Genomic DNA, 19,651 nt, shown 5'->3' on the forward strand with positions numbered 1-19,651 from the left:
TGGGGGTCCCGTTGGAGTGGGCTCAAGACGGAGCTGTAGTCAGAGAGCAGAGGCAGCTCTTTAGAGACGTCTCACACTGCTGGCTCATGAGGGTCAGCTTTGGACCTCCCATCTGGTGACTTTTATCCTGGTAGGGGGACAAGAGGCAGACTTTGCTGGATCCTCAGCCTTACAGTGGAGGCGTTATGGCTCAGTGGGTTAAGTGCAAATCCGTTTGCATCACTTATTAGCCGGGTGACATTTGGCAAGTTACTTAATCTCTTTAATCTTCAGCTTCATCCATTAGGAACCGGGATGATAATGATAGCACAGTGCGTAGGGTTCGAATGGGGACTAAGTAAGATGATGCACATTATCGAGAGGCCCTGGCACCCAGTTGGTACTTGGTCTATTTTTGGGTAAAGATGCCATTTGTTTCCTTGGCGTTTCCTGACTACTCTGGTCTTACCCCACGACGTCCCCGGCAAGGAAGGCAAGTCTTCACTCCCATTCCCACACTCCCCACAGCCAGTCGATGGGGTCTGCGCGGCCCCTGCAGTGTTACATGATGAAGAAAACGCCCCCTCCACTCCAGTGTTCTCAGAAAATGGAAACACGGAGACGCTCACTGGCCCGAGAGCATGACAGTGCGCACTTACGTTCCTACATTTGTACCTCGGAGCCTCTCCTCCCGCTTCTGAAAATGCCCCAACTAGTAAACTCAACTGAGCACGTTTGAAAGACACCATGTGTGGGGCTTTCGCAGAACCCTTGAGATCTGAAAACTCATTTTGTGTTTTTTCAGTGCATAAGAGAGGAGTTTGACCAGACTGATCGCTGAGTTGCACAGACCCATCCCGCTATCTTCCCATTCGTGTGTGAACAGTTTCAGCTAAATTCCATTCGGGTGGAGTCACTTGACTGTCATGGTGGCTGTCAACGATCTTTTCAACTTTTCATTCCAGCACGCAGTCAGAAACACGCGCACTTCACAAGTGTACCTCTCTGCGCCTCTGTGCCTGAACCTCAATAGATCAGAACAAATGAGCTGCAGTGGGTTGCTCCTCCCGCCCAGATCTGCCTCATGTCTGAAGACAGAGGCACTGAGCTCCTGGATTCCTCCTCCCTTTCATCCCCTGACACTGCTGCTCCCACAGCCTGCCCTTGAGCTAACTCCTTCCTCCCCGTTATTACGGAAATGGCTTTGCGTCTGTCCATCTGCACTGCCACCACCCGGGTCCTAGACACCAGGCTTCCTATTGGCGTTAATGGGCACCCCTGCCCCGCCGTGCATCCCTCCCAGATGTTCAAAGGCTCAGAGCCCGGCAGCCGGTTTCAGCTCTCTAAGGGCTGCTCGCTTCCTTGGGATGGAATTGGGCTCTGACCTACAGTGGCAAAGCCACCTCGCAGCACCTCCCGCCCACTCCACCCTGCCCGCCCCCTCCCTCCCGGCAGGCAGGCTGCTCCCTCCGTGGGGCTTGCACATGGCCCTGCCTGCTGCCCTTGACTTCACCCTCGCGAAGCCGCTGCCCCGTTGTCCATCCCTTCATTCTGTTTGTTTCCTTCACGGCGTTTTCATGGTGAACTTAACTAACTCTTCATCCATTTGTCCACTGACGCCCACTCTGGGAGGGCAGAGGCCCCGTCCCTCTCGCCACTACGTTCTCGGTCTCCAGAACAACAGCTGAGCGGCTGACACACAGGTAACAGACAGCCATTTGCTGAATAAATGATTGAATGAATGAATGATCCAATCGGCAGATGGAGCGTGGCGGCCGTCCATGGTGGAAATCAGATGCAAATAAGAACTCTGGAAAAAATTCACCAGTCACATTCTGCTCAAAGCTCACCTTCCTCTTCTACAGATTCAGAGCTCTAAGAAATTACAAAATTGGCACATTTGGATTTCACTAGTTTCGCTTCCTCTGCTCCCCACACTAATGAAGCATCGGCGTGTCCAAAATAGAGACAATGATGAACGGGGGGAGAAGGGGAGCGGAGGGAGTCGGCTGATGCACGAGGGAGAACATTGGAGCTGAAGGACATCGTTGGCTCTCGTGCGTTTTCCTTGGCATCAGATGCTGAGGAAACAGAACCCCAGGCTCCTGGAGAAGGCTCTGTTGGGAAAACTGACCGGCACCCCAGCTGGACAGCGTTTGTATTTCTTCAGGCTTATGATCTGTCTCAGATGCACGCAGCCTGGGGACACAGCCTCTGAGGTCGCAGTGAACACATGCAGACACCGTGCGGGCATCTCCCGGGCACCGGAAGGTTCCTTTCGCACAGCGGGAGAAGATAAGAGGAATATTGCTGCCCGTGTCCAGTAATATCCTTTCTGGATAACATCTAATGAAACATTGCGTCTCAGGGTGCCAGCCAACTTATTACAACAGGTAATAAGGACTGTGACTGTCCCCGTCTGCGCTGGCTTAATGAAATCTGTCCTTAATATGAGGTCCCGATAAACGATCGGAGAAACAGCATCAGAAGTCTACCCGGCTGATGCTACACGCTCTGCTAATAAAGTCTGGAGGGGGCCAGTGCCTCCGACAGGTGCCGTCCCAGCCGGGCGGGGCAGGCAGTCTGGGGACTTTATTCTGAGATCCAAGACCTGGAGAGGCTGTCAGACGCTGGAGGGCCTGGCCAGATGGAGGAGGAGGAGCCTGCTGCCCATCCCGGCCATGCCGGATCGGGGCTGGGGCTGCAGGACAGGACCTGCACCAGTGGTCCAGCTTGGGGCCCCCTGACAGGCCAGGTAGAAGCCTGCTGGGCTTTTCTTCCATTTGTTTGTCCACCTGGACTACACGTGCTCTGGCTGAAGGGTTGGCTGCCCTCGGGGGAGGAGTGAGCAGGGGTGGGTGGGGGACCCTGGGCTTCAGGAAGGAAATGCTGCGATGAGAACTAAGCATAGTGACCCCAGGCCCCAGGGCTCTGAAAGAGTGACCCTCATACCCATTCGGAGAAAGACAGGACGACGGAGGCCGATGACTACAGTCAGGGTGGAGTGAATGTTCTCAGCCTCCCTCGCATCACAGCTGCCGTGGGGCCGCACGCTCTCAGCTGCTCAGTCCCCCCCTCCTACCCTCCCTCGGGTTTCTCCTCTTTCTTCTTCCTCTCCTCTTTCCTCTCTTCATTTCTCTCCTTTTCCATCTTCTTTGTGTGTTCTCTCTCCCCCCTCGCCCCCTCTTCCCTTATTGAGATTACACTAGCAATATTGCCCTGAATCTGGATTTGCTCACTTAATAACAGATCATGTAAATCTCCCCAAGAGAGCAGATGTAAACCAGAATTATTCCCTTCAGGGGCGTCATCCCGGTCTGAGGTGTAGATGGGCCTCAGTTTGCAGGACCACGCTCTGGGATGGGCACCCATTTAACCCAGTTCCCCATCCCCCACCCCACTCAGCAGTGCTGCCAAAAACACCAAGATCGTTTTGAACTTGTTCCCATGTTTCCTGAGGGCCTATGTTCAGAACGGAAGGTGGCAGAGTCAGAACACACGTGCGATCAGTTGTAACTGATGCTGTCAGGCTGCTTGCCCCACAGCAGAAGCAATTCACCAGCATCCCCAGGAGCGTCCTCTTCCCTATGACCTCGCGAGCATCGAGGGTTAGTGCTTTCGTCTGTTTCTGCAGTCTACAGCGCGAACACGCGTCAGCTCAGGAGAGACTAGGGGCACAGGGAAGCACAAACCACAGGATCTTTCCAGGAGGGAGAGGGAGGTGCTCTTGAGCCCAGGAGAGCAGCCAGCCCACCCCCACACCCAGCGAACGCCTCACGGGTCCCCCAGCCTGCTTCTTCCTCCCGCCGCCCCCGGGCACCAGGCGCCCCTTACCTTCTGCAGAAGGTCGATCTCCTGCTGTTTGGCGTTGAGAACAGCCAGGGCTTGCTCATGCTCCAGTTCCAGCTGCTGCCGCCTTTCCGCAGCCTCTCGCATGTGCTGTGGGGGACAGGGCGAGGTCAGGCCGGGAGCACAGGGAGCTGGGTCTGCGTGTGCACGCAAGCTCCTGGCTCTGACTCACCGGCCCCACACGCTCCAGGGCACCCCCCTTCCCCACCCCCCCGCCCTGCCCCCAGCTTCCGGGCATTTCCTGTGGGTGGCAGGGGGAACTGGGGAAATGCTGGGACTAGCAAAGCACCCACCGCCTGCTCTTATGTTTCGTATTTTAAATGCCGCCAGCAGAACTGAGGTTCTCATGCAGAGGTGAATTCCTCTTCTCCCTTGTTTGGAAAAGATTCTCTCTCTTCTCTCCGTTTTTTCCCAGGTCTTACGTGAAGAACAGCTAAGGGTTATCACTCTTTTCCTGTGTGCTGGGTGTTGTTCCGAGCTATTTACTGCTATTATAATAATCCTTGGAGGTAGGTGCCGTCACCTGCCCCATTGTACAGAGGGGACATGGAGGCTCAGAGAAGTTGTCCTTGCTCGTCACACAGCAGTAGGTGGCAGTCCAGTACTCAGACCAGAGGCTCTCAGTGGAGCCTCCGAGTCTCAGGGTTGGGTCCCGTCTGCTCGCTCTAGTGAACGGAGTGCTCAGCCCTACGAGGCCTCTTGCGCCTCCTTCATGCCTCTGCAAAGGCCCGCAAGGCTCCTGCCGCCACGTCTACTTTCTGGGGCAGAGAGGGGGGCATGTTCCCTGCTGTGCTCTCCTCGTGACACCCCGTCTGTCCTCCGCAGAGGGCAGGGGTGCGCCCCGCGAGCCCCAGGGCCGGACCCTTTCCCCTCTGAGCACCTCCCCACCTCTGAGGACCGCTCACCACCCAGTCACCCCCAGGAGAACCCAGCAGCAAGATCAGAGGCCACCGCAACCTCTGCAGCCGTTCACAGCGACCGCCTGTGAGCACTGCTGTCGCGAGGAAATGCACGAGAAAGACACTGCGTGGGAAAGGCGTGCGGCCGGACGGCTCCCACCCGGGGGGGGTCATCACACAGAACGCTCACGCACCACACCCGCCCTTCGAAAGGCGCAGGGGACCAGGGGCACAGCGTTTGGATCCAGTTTCCATTTCATTTCGGTGTTTTTTTTTTTTTTGTATAACAAAATATATGCAAAAGGTGACAGCGATCAAAATTTTAAAATCTGGATCTTTGACATAGAAGTCCAGATTCCTTCAAAAATGGGAAGATTTAGCCACGCGTTCCACCTGGAAGCAGTGGGCAGAGGATGGGTCAGCTGTTCCCTTCGCGGGGCACACGCCCTCCTGTCTGCCACTGTCCCCTCGGACCAGCCCCTCCTCCACGAGACCTGACATCTGAGGGGTGACCGTGTTATAAAGACAGGAGACACCCTGACATGACGGGGGACGTAACATACCTTCCTCCTCGGCTTGGATTTGTAGGTGAGTATTTTTATCATTTGTTATCTTAAATTCTCACTGTTTAAGTTTTCTACTTGTTTTTAGTCCCAAGGCTGGGGAAGGGGCACGTGGGGCGGGCAGAGGGCAGAGAGGCAAATTCTATTCTCTTCACCATTTTCCCTAAGTCCCCCCACCCTCTGCCGCCAAAAGCTCTTTCTTCGGGAAGGACCTCGGAGCGGAACCATTTCAGCTGCAGGTGGTGAGGGCGCGGTTTCCAGCTCACCAAGCTGAGGTTCGTCTGCACCGAAAAAGAGAAGGCTGCCCGTCCAGAGCTTCACGGGCGGCGACCCCACGTGCCGGATCTGTCTCCAGTGCCGAGCGCAACAACCCTCCAGTCCCGTCTACCGTCTCCAGAAAAGCACCCGGCTCCCTCGGAGCTGCAATCACCCCGCACCCCGGAGACAGGTGGCAGTTTCACTGTCGCTATGGAAACCTGCCAGCACCCAGGACCCCGGGGAAAGCAGAACCCCCCGGAATACGAACAAATGCCCACAGATGTGGAAGCAGGCGTTGTCTGGCGATATGATAACCTGCTCAGGTTGGGCTGGCCTGGGTTCATGTCTCTTTGTGGGTGGGACAGACAGAGAAACAGCACACACGTGTCCTTGCACTCCAGCCTCCAGCCTGACCCGTCCTGCCTTCCCAGACAGGAGGGTGTTGTCTGTGTGTGGCCCTCCCCGGAGCCAGTCTGCTCTGCAGAGCTGTGGCTCCCAATTTGGGTCTAGCAATTTCTAAGGATCCCTTTACAACAGACTCCACTCCAATGCCCACCGCCAACCACAGTGGGTACAAACCGCGGCACAGGACACGAGGCAGGTTCGGAGCACGGGGACCTGCCGCTAAGAGAAACAAGCCAACAGACTCCAGAGACGTCGAGAATTCGTGGAGCTTCCAAGACGCTCCCGGAATTCCTCCCCGAACGCTGCTCACTGCCTCGGAAGCTCCGGCCTTGGGCTTCTCAAGTCACCAGAGCCATGAAGCCTGCTGTTCTCCTCGCCTTCGTGGGACCGCCACAGAGGAGACGGACTCATTCACGTGAAGCTGTTAGGTCTAGAGAGGAATTTCTGTTCCATTTCTCCATTCCTTGTTTCCTCTGTGCCTTTATTCATTCAACCAACATTCATGGGGTACGTACTCTGCACCAAGAAGCTGGGGATACAGAGCAACCAGATTCTGCCTCCACGAACAGACATTCCACTGTGGAGCAGAGAGAGGAGGCACAGCAAGAAAACAGACGAGAACATGTCACATGGCAGCAGGGGTGTGAGGAGGACCACTGACATTTGCATTCGACCGTCGTTCACTTGCAAGAATGGCGATTCCACACAGCCTAACGCTGACGCTGTGTTCAACCAAGGCTGTGGGGACCGTCTGTCTGAGGCGAAGACGAAATTCACTCACTGACATTCACTCATTCATTCATCAAATAATTACCAAGTCCTTGACACACGCCAGTCACATGCTGGGCTCTGAAGGCACTCAGCGATACACAACAAGCACTCAAGTGTGTTCACACTCGAGCGGGACACGGACCACACACACGTCCCTGAAACAACACGCAGCATGCAAGGTGGTCCTGAGTGTCAGCACAGGATGGGACGGGAGCTGCCACAGGGAGTGACATGTCCGGAAGCTTCTGGAGCAGACGGAGAGACGGTGGGGAGCTGAGGTGGGAGAGGGCTGTCTGGGCAGCTGTGGGGGTCTTCCAGGGGCAGGGGTGCCTCCCATTCTCACCCAGATGTGGCAGCACGCCAACCGCTGACAGGGCTCTGAGGGCGTAAGGACCCCACTGAGCTCCTGGAAGGCTCCGGAATGTCCCCTCGCTCCAGACACTGTCTCCTGGCTGGGACGACATCCGCAGGAAGGAAAGACGTGGGGGAGGAGGGCTCTCTCCTCCATCGCTTCAAGGAGGAGCGTCTTTCCAGAGTACGACAGCCGACTTCCCCTTAGGTCTCAGCAGTCAGAACTGGCCGCACGCCCAGCCTGAGGCCAACCTCCGGCAGCCAGCCCTGAGGAGGCTGCACACAGGTCCCTGCCTGGCTCAGAGCCCTCTGTGGCCCTCATCGCTCTGGGTGCTGCTGTGGGGCTGCGCGTCCCGCCTCCTGCTTCCTCTCTGACGTCACTTCTACCACTCTCCATCTCTCGCACTCTGTTAGGCACACCAGGGTTTTCTTGCTCTTTCCAAAGACCAGGCAAACCTCTGCCTCAGAGCCTCTGCACATGCTGTTCCCTTGCTTAGTCACACTCTTTCCCTAGATATTGGAAGAGCTGGTTCTCTCAAATTCCAGCTTTTGCCCAAGTATCACCTCTCAGCGAAGCCCCCCTGGCTGCCATATTTAAAATAGTGACCCACCCCTCTCCTCAGCACTCCTTATCCTCCAGCTGCTGTAAGTGGCTCCAGAGCACTTACTGCCATCAATACAATATACTATTTCTTTTTTTTTTTTGCTGAAGAAGATTCTCCCTGAACTAACCTCTGTTGCCAATCCTCCTCTTTTTGTATGTGAGCTGCCACAGTATGGCCGCTGACAGACGAGTGGTGTAGGTCTGCATCCAGGAACTAAACCTGGGCCACCAAAGCGGAGCATGCTGAACTTAACCACTAGGCCACCAGGGCTGGGCCACACTACACGTTTTACCTGCACACCGTCTGCTTCTCCACCCTGGGAGTCGAGTGGGCGCCCGGCCCCCAGCTGTGGTTCCCGCCCCTGAAGAGGTGCTCAGCACAGAAGCCAAATCCTGACCGAGGCCACACGGCCCTTTGCCATCTGCCCCTGTGACGGCCCGCAGCTCAGCCCCTGGCCGCCCCCTCGCCCCTCTGCTCCAGCCACGTGGACCCTCCCCCTGGAACCTCCCAAGCATCCAGGGACAGCAGAGATGTGCTCTGGCCTTTCAGGTCAGCCAAAGGTGGAGGGCGGTGTTTAAGAGCCAGGCGGCTTGGGTTCCAGTCCCAGCTCTGCTGCCTCCCAGCTCTGCAACCTTGGGCTGGTGACTGAACCTCTCTGGGCTTTATTTTCTTCTTCTGGATAAATTATTCATTAGCATTATTATCAATGTGTAAATGCTTAATTAATTAAGAGTTAAGTAAATCACTAATGCTGGCTAGTTAATTATGGATTAGCACCTGCTTCCTAGAGGCGTCTTGAGCACCACAGGAGCTAGAATAGTACCTGGCATCAATTAAGTTTCATGTTACTTTTCAGCCTGAATGTAAGGAAAGCCCCAGCCCATCGACCGTCTTCAGCAGCGGGTAACACAGCGTCCTGGAAGGCTGCTCGGGTGTGAAACTCCAGGTGTGGAGGGAGGCAGGACGTACACGGCCACCAGGGGCTCTGCTAGCAGGACAACAAGCCACTAGGATGACGGCATTAGTGAGATGATAGTGATAAGGAAGTAGATGCGCTACCGTATATTAAGTGCTTGCTGTGTACCAGGCGCTCTTCCAAGTACCCACACTATCACATCTAATGCTGAGAGCTGGGGGCTGTGGTCACTATTTTACAACAGGCAGCAGACCAGGGAAGCTAAGCAACTTGCTTAAGGCCACACAGCATGAATGTGGCGGGGCCTGGAAGCCATCCCAAGAGTGTCAAACCTCAAAGCCAGTGCACCCCTCACCACTGACCCTTCTCTGGCACGAAGTCACTTACCCACAGCCATTTTCCCCATGAAACACTGCCAGGGGCGGCTCAGCAGCTCAGGTTCCAAGCAGCCAACCTGGTTCATGTGAATGATTGTGCAGCTGTTTAATGACACTATTGTTCCAGTTAATGCCTGTGCTTCTGTCTCTGTGGAAGTGGGCCCTGCCAGATGCAGCAGCGTAATCTTTATTTAGCTTTGGGAAGGAAGTTATTAGGGGGAGGAGGAAACCATTTTCCTTATGAGGATCCATTAGATACATTAACGGGATCCGGAAACCGCTCCAGGCGCGCTGCCGCGGGCTTTGGGGTCATTGGAGGACAAAGGGCGACAGACACCTTGTGGGCTCCCTGCTTAGAGGTGAAAAGGAGACGAGGGTGGTAGATGGATGGAAACAACCGGGATGGAAATAGCTTTAAACTTGTCAGGCTGATGAACGAAGCCAACACGAAGTAGCTGTCAGAAAGGCGTAAATGCGTAGAAATATATACCCCCCAACGGGTACCACGTGTGAGCTTAATCACAGAAGCCACATCGAGGAGGACAAGACGAGCCGGGAGCTCAGATCTTACCTGTCCCTTCAAAACCACATTTCCCTCCAGCTGTGGCCCATTTGTCTGCGTCCTTTCTCAACGAAACTGCCTACAGGTTGTTGTACTCACTGTCTCCACGTGACCACTCACCCTCAGTGGACACCCTCCTGCCAAGGAGCTCCCTGATGACCAAGCCAGCGGTCACTTCTCTGCCCTGGGGACCCAATCTCTGGGTAGCACTGGACAGGAGGGCCACTCCTCTGTGAAACCCTCTCCGCTCCCGGCCCGGGAGCCCCACATTTGCCTGGTTTTCCTCCTTCTTTCACTGTTTCCCCCTCCCCATGATCTCTAAACACTGGAGTGGCAGCTGCTCTGTTTCTGATTTTCCCTCAGTCGATCTGATTCCCCACCACCGTGTTAAGTGCCATTTACAAACTCACGCTTCCGCTTCCGAGTGAAATCTTGCCTCTATGCTCACATCCGACGGCCTCCTCACCGACGGCCAGGAGGAATCTCAGATCTAGCCTGCTCAAAGCAGAGCTCTCGATTTTCTTCTCAAGCCACTTCCTTCCCCCGCTGCCCCATCTCAGCGACGGCGCCAGCGCCCCCGCGCAGCTCCTCCAGCCCAAGACGAGGAGCCGCTCTTCACCCGCCTTCCCCTCCTCGCTCAACGTCCAATCTTTAGAAAATCCTTCCATTTGCACCAAAACCTTTCCTGGATCGGCCCCTGTCTCCATACCCAGTGCAACCCCCAGGCCAGCCGCCAGCCTGGACCTCAGCCAGGCCTAGAGTGGGTCTTAGCCGCAGAGTCCTGCTGCCCTCGGACAGCCACTGGGGCAGCCAGGGCGCTCCCACTAAACAGAAATCAGCCCCTGGCGTCTGTGACGGTGGGTGTTGTGTGTCGACCTGACTGGGAAAGCGCTGCCCAGAGAGCTGGAAACGCTATTTCCGGTGTCTGTCAGGCTGTTTCAGGAAGACACTAGCATTCGAATTAGTGGACTGAGGGCAGCAGACAGGCCTCCCCAGTGTGGGTGGGCCTCATCCAATCAGCTGAGGACCCGAATAGAACAAAAAGGTGGAGGAAGGGAGAATTCACTCTCTTTCCTTAAGCTGGCACATCCATCTCCTCCTGCCCTTGCACATCGGCACCCCTGGTTCTCAGGCCTTCAGACTCAGAGCGGCACTCACACCATCAGCCCCCCGAATTCTCAAGCTTTGAACGTGGACGGAATTACACTCCAGCTCTCCTGCGTCTCCAGCTTGCGGACAGCAGACTGTGGGGCTTCCTGGCCTCCTTAACCATGTGAGCCGATTCTTAGAATGAATATCCTCTTACATGCATAGCTGTCTGTATATCTGGTTCATTCTGTTTCTCTGGGGAACCCTGGCTAATACGCTGTCTTCTGCTTCAAGCACTCAATGGCTGCCAATTGCACTTAGAGAAAAATCCAGACTCTTTGCTGGAGCTGACAGGTTCCTCTGTGACGGGCCCACGTCTCTGGCTCACGCCTTACCTCTCCCCTCTTCACTGTGCATTACCTACCATGCTGGCCTCTGCCCAGCTCCACTATCACGTCAAGATCATCCCCGCCTCCATGTCTTAGCACATGCTGTTCCCACTGCCTGAAAGGCTTGTCCTGTGTCTTCACATAGCCGGCCCTTCACAGCAGGTATCCCTGATGGGGACTATCTTGTTCATTCATATGTTTATTCCACGACTTCCCTCCTCCCCGCCTGTCTGTGAGCTGCACAAGACTAGGACCTCCTCTCCGCCTGCTTATACACCCCAGGGTGTAGATCTGCCTCTGGCATACAGTGCAACAGAATCAACGACAGAGCCACGAAGCCCCGTATCCAGAACATCTGCCCACGGCTCCAGCCCACACTTGCCTCTCCACCACTTACTGTCTCTATCGTTATTCTGCATATAATATATGCACATTATTATTCTATATGTGCTATTATTATCATCATTCTGCATATAGACTGTCATCGGCTTCGTACTGTTCTGATTAATTTTACGTAATTCTCAGTTTCTCAGATGGACTACAAACACCCCCCCAACTCTGTGTGCACGCTCCATGGGCAATAGAAGCCTGATTCAAATTTGCCAAATGGAATTCAATCAATGAGCTTGGATGGAAGACCCACCCGGTGGCTGTTTGACATTCAGGGAGAGTGGAAGAGAGAATTCTCACTGCCGGAGAGCCCACGTTTCACCCAAACCCAGAGTTAAAACTGTGACCCAGACACAGAAACTAATTCTGCTGAAGGAAAACCATGCCGTCAGAGTTAGTGCCACACGTTTACCCAGCGTCCTCCAGGAGACGGGCTGTGAAGGTCATAAGGGGAGAGTGGAGTCAATGGTGGAAAAGAGTTTAATCCAAAAATAGGCAAGAGATGGGCTTTGCAGGCTGAAGTTTGTGGAGTTAGGCGGATGGTGAGAGAGAAGATCACTCAGACGGTAGATGGCAGGGGGGCTGTGAGCTGAACACCAGCGGGATCTCTGAACCAGCCAAAACAGAGGATAGACAGGCTTGAAAACACGCAAACACATGAAATATACTCATATGTCCTGGCGTAGGACACACTGCTGATTCATTCTGTGCAGCATTCATTTTCCAAACACAGCCAGCATGTCCGTCTATGCCGAAACACCCATGGAAAATCACAGCCTTGCAAGGATAATATTTCTGACATACTCATCAATGTTTCCTTGTGTCACTACCCTCCATTTCTCCTCCATTCCTCCCCCACACCCCACCCAGATGGCTGGTTCATTCTATGCTCACCGCCCCACGGAGGGACGGACGGGGAAAGAGCAGGAACAAAGGACTCTCCCGGGCTTTGGTGCACAGACCCCACAGCCTCAGGGCAATTGAGAAGACAGCACACCAACGAGCTCTTTGTGGGAACTGCCTGCCACTAGAGTGTCCCTCCTCATCTGCAGAAAAATGTGGCTTCGTCAGAGGTTGACAGATAAACCGAGAAGAACTCATGCATGTATAGATAGACACCGGTGGATTCTGGAGAGAAGGGCTCTTGGCTCTGCTTTCTAGAAAGTTCCAGAGAAGTGAGACCATAGAAAACTTATGGCTAGTAGATGAGACTGGAAAACGGAGCCTGCACAGCCTGGCAGAGGTTTCTGCACTAGACTGGGATTGACCGAGAGTCCACAGAAACTCATGCAACTGAACTTACATTCCTTACCCCTACATTTTACAACAACATCATGCAGCTGTTAACCTTGTCTCCGAAATGATGGAAACAACTAGTAGACTGTGGCGTGTGTATTTTTAAAGCCTACATGTCAATAATAAGATGGACGGAATGGTGGGACTCGCAGCATATGCACCCCTGGGTGAGGGCAGGTGGAACCCCGACACTTGGTATTCTGTAGCCCCAACTCCAGCTTAAGTTTAACCTCCCTGAGCCGGTCAACCATCCTCTCGCCCTCAGGTCCATGTCTCCCCCTGCTTTGCTCCAGATCACGGAGAACTACATCTCCCAGGCTGCCTTGCTCCTGCTTCTGGGTGACTGGCCAATGGCAGGCACCAGAGGGCAGGCCAAGGAGAGAAGCTGGGTGTTTCTCCCTCTCTCTGTTTCCGTGTTGTCTCTGGAGGGGGTCTGGCTTGTGCTAGGTGGCCCTCACCCGTGGCCTCAGCATCTGGTTCTTGGGCCACCATCACCCCCACTGCCTCTCCAGCCCGAGAGGTGGTGTCAGCATCCTGCTGGGCGTATTGGACTTCTCACTCCTCTCGCTGTGTAACGCGTCCCCCCACGTTCAAGCCCCTCCATGAGAAACACCTGCACTGGCTCCTGCCTTTCGGCTGAGGCCTGGCTGAGAGGTTGAAGGAAAGGATGAAGCCCACTCCACACGGACATTACATTTCTAGCATTCTTTCAAAATAGAGTGTTTTACAAGAGAATTACGTAACTCTGGGGAAAAAATGTTATATTTCTTTCACTTGAGTTTTTACAACTAGATTCAAACCTGCCTCATGGATTTACTGTGACAAATGGCAGAAAAAAATGAAAACCCATTGAAATCTGAACTTAACTAACAACGTGCGAAGTAGAAATGAATCCATCCAGGAAAATGTCCGGTCTGAGCGTGGCTTGGTTTACTTTATCCACAATTTAGCTGGCTTGTCTTAACATCCTTTAATTTGTTTTCTTGAAATTCTTCTATGAAAAAAAAAGGTTTAGATGCTTCTTCTCAACTGGGAAAAGTTACTCCTTTCTTTGCCAGTCGTCAGCTGGTCTTGGATGATGGCTACTTTCAGGAGTCTCTGCAGCCTCCCCACCCGGATAGTGAGACACGACGGGCCATCCGCCCCACAAGCGGCATGCGCACAGTGGGCGGAGATGCTCCCTGGGCCCAGCCCACCTTCTGTGGAGGAATCTTCCAGCCCAAACACCAAGGCTGAAAGCCAGCGAGCCGAGAAACGGCTAGAGACCGGTCAGGACACAAATCCTTCCATGTATTTCTGACCTACACCCAGCAGCTGAATGAACTTTAGAAATGATGCAGAATGGAAGCAAACACATCTCTCCATCCCATTATTCATCTTCCCTCAGTCACTATGAAGACACTCAGTGAAGGAACGGATGACTTTCACAGCCTCAGCCTTCCCCAGGCCCCATCGTGCAGGCTGACCAGTCAGCCCCTGTCAGGCCAGCCTTCACGTCCCAACAACGTTTCAAGGTCATTTCCGCCTCCCTGACTTTGAATAAGACATTCCCTCTGCCCTTAATGGCCTGATTTCCTCCTAAATGTTCACAAAGCCCCCTGCGCCTCAGGCCCAACTCAAGCTTCGCCTCCTCTCCTCTGTCCCAATTGCCCTCATCCTACCGCTTTCCTTCTCTCCAGTGGACACCTGCCAACCCCATCCGCCCAGCACGCATCACCTGTTCAAACGACAGCAGCATCTTGAGCTGTCCCAAGGACATCACCCTTCCCTACTCGCAGCCCTGCATTTTGGGGGCATTAACCCACCTCTGGCTCCAGGGCTTGCATGCGATCTACACCCCTCCGGCTACATGAACCCAGAGCTAGACCAATGGGACACAATTCCGAGGCATTCGCTGGAAATATTGAGAAGAAAGGAGGCGTTCCTTTCTGTGGGTGCTAAACTGGTAAGATGCAAGCCAGGAGATGTTGGGTGCCATCTCTGATGTGACTTGGTAAGAGCTTGCCTGCAAGCTGGGCTGACACAGAAGAAAGCAGAGATACAAGATGATGAGAGACTGTTCTTGCTGACATCATCTGAACCCCTTGACGCAACCTTGCCTGAAGTCCAACCTATCGTTCAGATTTCCCACTTTATAAACCAACAATTTCTCTTTTTTCCCTTAAAACTATTTGCCATAGGTTTATGTGAACTTTATCCCAAATGGCCTAACTAAAATATTTTTAAACAGCATTTATGACTGCCATGAAACTTAATTCCATGATGTCTCATATTACGCACTGAACCTTCATGACTTTTGAGTCTTGTCTCTCAAAATAAAGAGACAGCTGGTGGTTCATGATGGCTTTGGGGGCTGTTTCAATTCCATGTTTGGGGGAAGAAACAGCCAGAGAGCCAAAGGAGGCTTCTAGAAATAAAATGACATCTTCTCAGCCGCAGAAAGACTATCAACTATGGTGCAGGAGACGGGGGTGGGTGGGTGGAGGGGTCAGGGTGCTGGTTTGCCGGAGAGTTAGGACACCAGAGGGGCCAGGGCAGTCTGCAGGGTGTCAGCTGCCTCTTTCTCCAGGGGCCGGAAGCAAAGTCAGAAGACCAAAGTTGCTGGCAGCAAATTTCCTTCTTCAAGGAAACGGCCTTCTCCACAGGCACCCTCGGTCTGCGAAGGTTGAGACCCACCCAGGAGTCCAGCAACAGACCCAAGCAGCGGGTGTCAGCAAAGCTCTGGGCTGAATTTAAACAGAGGCCACAATTACACCCACGCTGGAACTGAGCCACATGGGGAAAGAGAAAGGAGCTGTGCCCAGAGTTCAAGTGCAGGGAGGGAGCGAGGTGGGAAACCGTGAGCCTGCACAGCATTTCCTGATCCCGCGGGAGGGCGGGCCACAGCAATTAAGCCTCGCTGGTATTTAACGCAGCCACCGAGAACTGTGCACAAACTTCATCCTTCTCGATCCTGTAAGCAGATTGCTGGTCTTCCCAATGTCGCCAGCCTCAGACATCAGCATCCCCATCTTCATCTAAGTGCATATGACATTTACTAAGTTCTAGAAATACTGCTGTGCTAAGTATGTAACACATAGAACCCATAGAATCTTCACAACAACCCTTGAGGCAGGTAGTATTTTTGTTTGTTTCCTTTTTTTTTTTTTGAGGAAGAGTAGCCCTGAGCCAACATCTGCTACCAATCCTCCTCTTTTTGCTGAGGAAGACTGGCCCTGAGCTAACATCCGTACCCATCTTCCTCCACTTTATATGTGGGATGTCTGCCACAGCATGCCTTGCTGAGCAGTTCGTAGGTCCACACCCAGGATCCAAACCGGCGAGTCCTGGGCCACTGAAGCAGAACGTGCGAACTTAACTGCTACACCATCAGGCTGGCCTCAGGTAGTATTTTTTTCCCCATTTACATACAAGGAAACTGAGGCCCAGAGAGGTTAAGTAACTTGCCTGAGGTTGCTGAGCTGGTAAATGGTCAAGCCAGGATTTGAACCCAGGGAGCCCAGCTTCCTGATTGGTGCTCACATTCTCCCCACTCTGTCATCTGTCTGCTCTGTGGGAGACTTCCTGGGGGACCCCACCCATATTTGTGGGACACATTGATATTCAGCAGACTTTCTGCAAAAGAATCCAGGTCAGACCATTCCTGCAGGGCCCTGAAGCCATTCCCGGTCCCTCCGGAGTTCTCAGGCCACCAAACACACTCTGCCCTCAGCCATGTGGCCAGTGCGAAGAGCCATCGCATCTCTCCTGAGAGGCAATTTGACCGTCATCCTCATAATTTGGACAAATCCTCGTGATCCTGGCTGTCCCTGGAAGCACCTGGGGCCCCCGGGTTCTCATACAGAGTCTGAAAACCCCTGGCTGCCACCCTAAGACACACTCCCACCAAATCCTAAGTATAAACATCTTCCCGATTCCAAGGGCATGTGCCACCTCCCAGGGGCACATTTCGCATCCGAAAAGTCCTGAGGACTAGGCACCACAGCAGAAAAGCACCGGTCTGAGATGCTCTGCCTGAGGCAGGATTTATTCTTAACGCGGTGATATTTATAGTGGAACGTGGACATTACCACGGGCACTGAGGTAGCCTATGGATGTCAAGACGCCGCTTCCCCAGGAAAGCTTGCCCGTGGCACGGAGCGGACAGGTGTGGAGCAGCTTGAGTCTCCTCAATGTGAGATCAAAGGGGAACATCTCTTCTGCCTTGAATCCCGCCCTGCCTGAGCGAAGAAATGAAAGAGAATGTAATTTCCCTGAATAGCAGTTACCAGCGACGCTGTTCATGTCACATTCGCGGGATCTGTTATGCACGGTAGAAATAACGAAGCGTTTCTGCACGCACGACTTCCTTCTGCACGACACCCGGTGAACAGGACACGGGCACTCACTGAGCTCACGTCTTCACAAACAAGAAAGGGAGGCACTTAAAGCTGCTTGTTCTCCGTGTCCCCTCGATGGAAGTCAGACGCATTCATAGCGAGAATTAGCATGACACAGGGCCGTGTGCATCCCGGAAGCTGGAACATACTTTAGCCACAGCATCTTAGTTTCTCACACTGGACAAACTTAGGAAGGTAGGGGCCCCTTTTACAAAATCTCAGCGCATTCCTGATTCCTAATTTGTCCTGAATCCACCGGACAAGCCTCCCTCTTTCTCATCTGCCCTGAAGGATTCTAAAAACACAGAGACAGTGGCATTTTCCTCCTGAACAGTTATGAAGGTCACTTTCTGAAGCACAATTTTCATCATGACCCAGGGGCCCCCGACTGTCGGCCTGGGGATTGAGGCCAGACAGGTGGAGGGGATAAAGTCAGCCAGATCCGTGTTCAAATGCCACTTCTGCCCCTTGTGAGCTGTGTGCTCTGGGGTGAGTTACGTACCTCTCTGAGCCTGCTTCTTCATTTTTCAAATGGAGGAAAAGAACCCCACTTCCCAACGTTGTCGTGAGGACTAGATAAAACACCAGATTCAAAGTGGCCTGTGCAGGGTTACACCCTCTGTCACTCTCCATCAGCTTGCTCTGGGTCGGCCACATCGGGTTTCTGGTTGTTTGCTGTCCTTTTCATCGTCCTGTTTCCCCTTTCCTGCCTTCTTTTGGGTGATCTGAGTGTTTCTTAGTCAGTCACACGTCGTATGACGACGTTCCGGCCGAGAGCGGGCCGCATGTACGACGGTGGTCCTGCAGGATGAGCGCATTCGGCCCAGGCGTGCAGCAGGCTGTGCCGTCCAGGTGAGCGCACGCACACTCTGAGATGTTCCCGCAACGTCGGACTCCTGACGACGCATTTCTCAGAAGCAGCCCCATCGCTGAGCGACACGCGGCCGTACTCCATTTTACGCATCTGTTAAGAGTTTGCCCAACTATTTTTATATAACTTTTAGTGGCTGCTCCAGGGATCTCAACATAAACATTTAAATTTGAATAACCTATTCGGAGTTAAAATTTGCCACTCCAGGGGCCGGCCCCGCGGCCGAGTGGTTGAGTTCACGCGCTCCGCTTCAGCGGCTCAGGGTTTCATGGGTTCGGATCCTGGGCGCGGACATGGCACCGCTCATCAGGCCATGTTGAAACATCGTCCCACATGCCACAACTAGAAAGACCCACAATTAGAATATACAGCTATGTACCAGGGGGCTTTGGGGAGAAGAAGAAGAAAAAGAAGATTGGCAACAGACATTAGAAAATGAAAAATAAATTAATAAGTAAACTAAAATCGGCCACTCCAGGTGGAATGCAGAAACACCACCAGCATCTCCGTCTCTTTACTTTCTCTCTCTCTGTAGCAGCTGCCCTGTGTGTCGTTACATCTGCACACATTGGAAACCCCATGCAACAGTGTCATTATTTTTCTTTGAACTGTCACACATATTTTAAGGAATCTAGGAGGAAAGAAATAGTCCATTATATTTACCCAGCGATTCACCATGTCTGTCTCTCATCCACCCAAATTTTATTGAGCACCAACCATGTGACAGGTGCTAGATACGCAACATGGACAAAACGCCAGAAGTGGCCTTTGATTGTGTGGAACTTACATTCTAGTGGAAAAGATACGCATTCGTCACATAAGCATATAAAAGTGTGAACTTATGACAAGTGCCATGAAGGAGAAGTGCTTGATGCTGAGTCTTCAGCCACTAATAGAAGAGCCCTGGGAAGGCCATCTTCCCTGAGGAGGTGACAGATGAAAGGAGTTTTGGAGGATGAGTAGGAGTTGGTTAGGAGAAGAGGTAAGGACAAAGCATTCTAGCCAGAGGGAATGGTATGTGCAAAGATCCTGTGGCAGAGGGGATCAAAGTGAATGAAGGGTGAAGGAAGGCTGGTATGACTGGAGTGGGGAGAGTGAGATGGAGACTGTTAGAAAGAAAGCCAAAGAGGGTTGGCAGGGACCAGACCACCAGGGCCTTGAAGGAAAGCCTTCCCCGTTCTCAGAGCGATGGGCAGCTGTGCAAGGATCTGGAGTGGGGTACAAACACTGGGTTTGTTGGTAGGGAGAAAAGATCAGAGGGGAGCTGGAGCAGAGGAGGAAGACCAGCTGGAAGCTTTTGCTGTAGCCTGAGTGTGTGAGAGTGGCCATGTGGTCGCAGGGTGGAAGAAGAAATGAGGAGCGGGAGACTGGCCTGGGGATACGCGGATGACTTCTTTGAAATGGGGGGACTTGTCATGAATTGGATGTCCCGGGACGAGCAGCTGGGCGGGCAGGCAGTGGAGCAAGGGCGCAGAGCCAGACTCAGTCTCGTCTCAGGGGCCGTGGGTTTCAGCTGCAATGGAGTTTACCTCCCGGCCACACCCTTTCATTCATCCAAAAATGGTCTCTGAAGACTCGCTCTGTGCCGGGTGCCTGATGCTCAGAACGGAATGAGAAGAAGTCACAGTCTGTCTCTGTTCTCACGGAGCTTCCATGACACCCGGCAGGGCGTGCAGAAAATAGACAAGTGATCCAGCAAACG

The 19,651-nt window shown here is 53.3% G+C and overlaps 1 protein-coding gene across 31 annotated transcripts in view; it reads right to left on the bottom strand.

Moving 5' to 3' along the window:
- RIMBP2 (RIMS binding protein 2) overlaps positions 1–19,651 on the bottom strand; it is a 250,446-nt gene that overhangs the window by 68,148 nt on the left and 162,647 nt on the right. For all 31 annotated transcript variants that reach the window (XR_011541897.1, XR_011541896.1, XR_011541895.1 and 28 more), the window contains one exon: positions 3,814–3,918. Coding sequence is in view for 27 of the 31 variants with exons in the window: in XM_070627318.1 (XP_070483419.1) it covers positions 3,814–3,918 (105 nt within the window). In the remaining 4 variants the exon portion in view is untranslated. The remainder of the gene's footprint in view (positions 1–3,813; positions 3,919–19,651) is intronic.

The sequence above is a fragment of the Equus przewalskii genome, chromosome 7 (genome assembly GCF_037783145.1).
Source record: "Equus przewalskii isolate Varuska chromosome 7, EquPr2, whole genome shotgun sequence".
Lineage (NCBI taxonomy): Eukaryota > Metazoa > Chordata > Mammalia > Perissodactyla > Equidae > Equus > Equus przewalskii.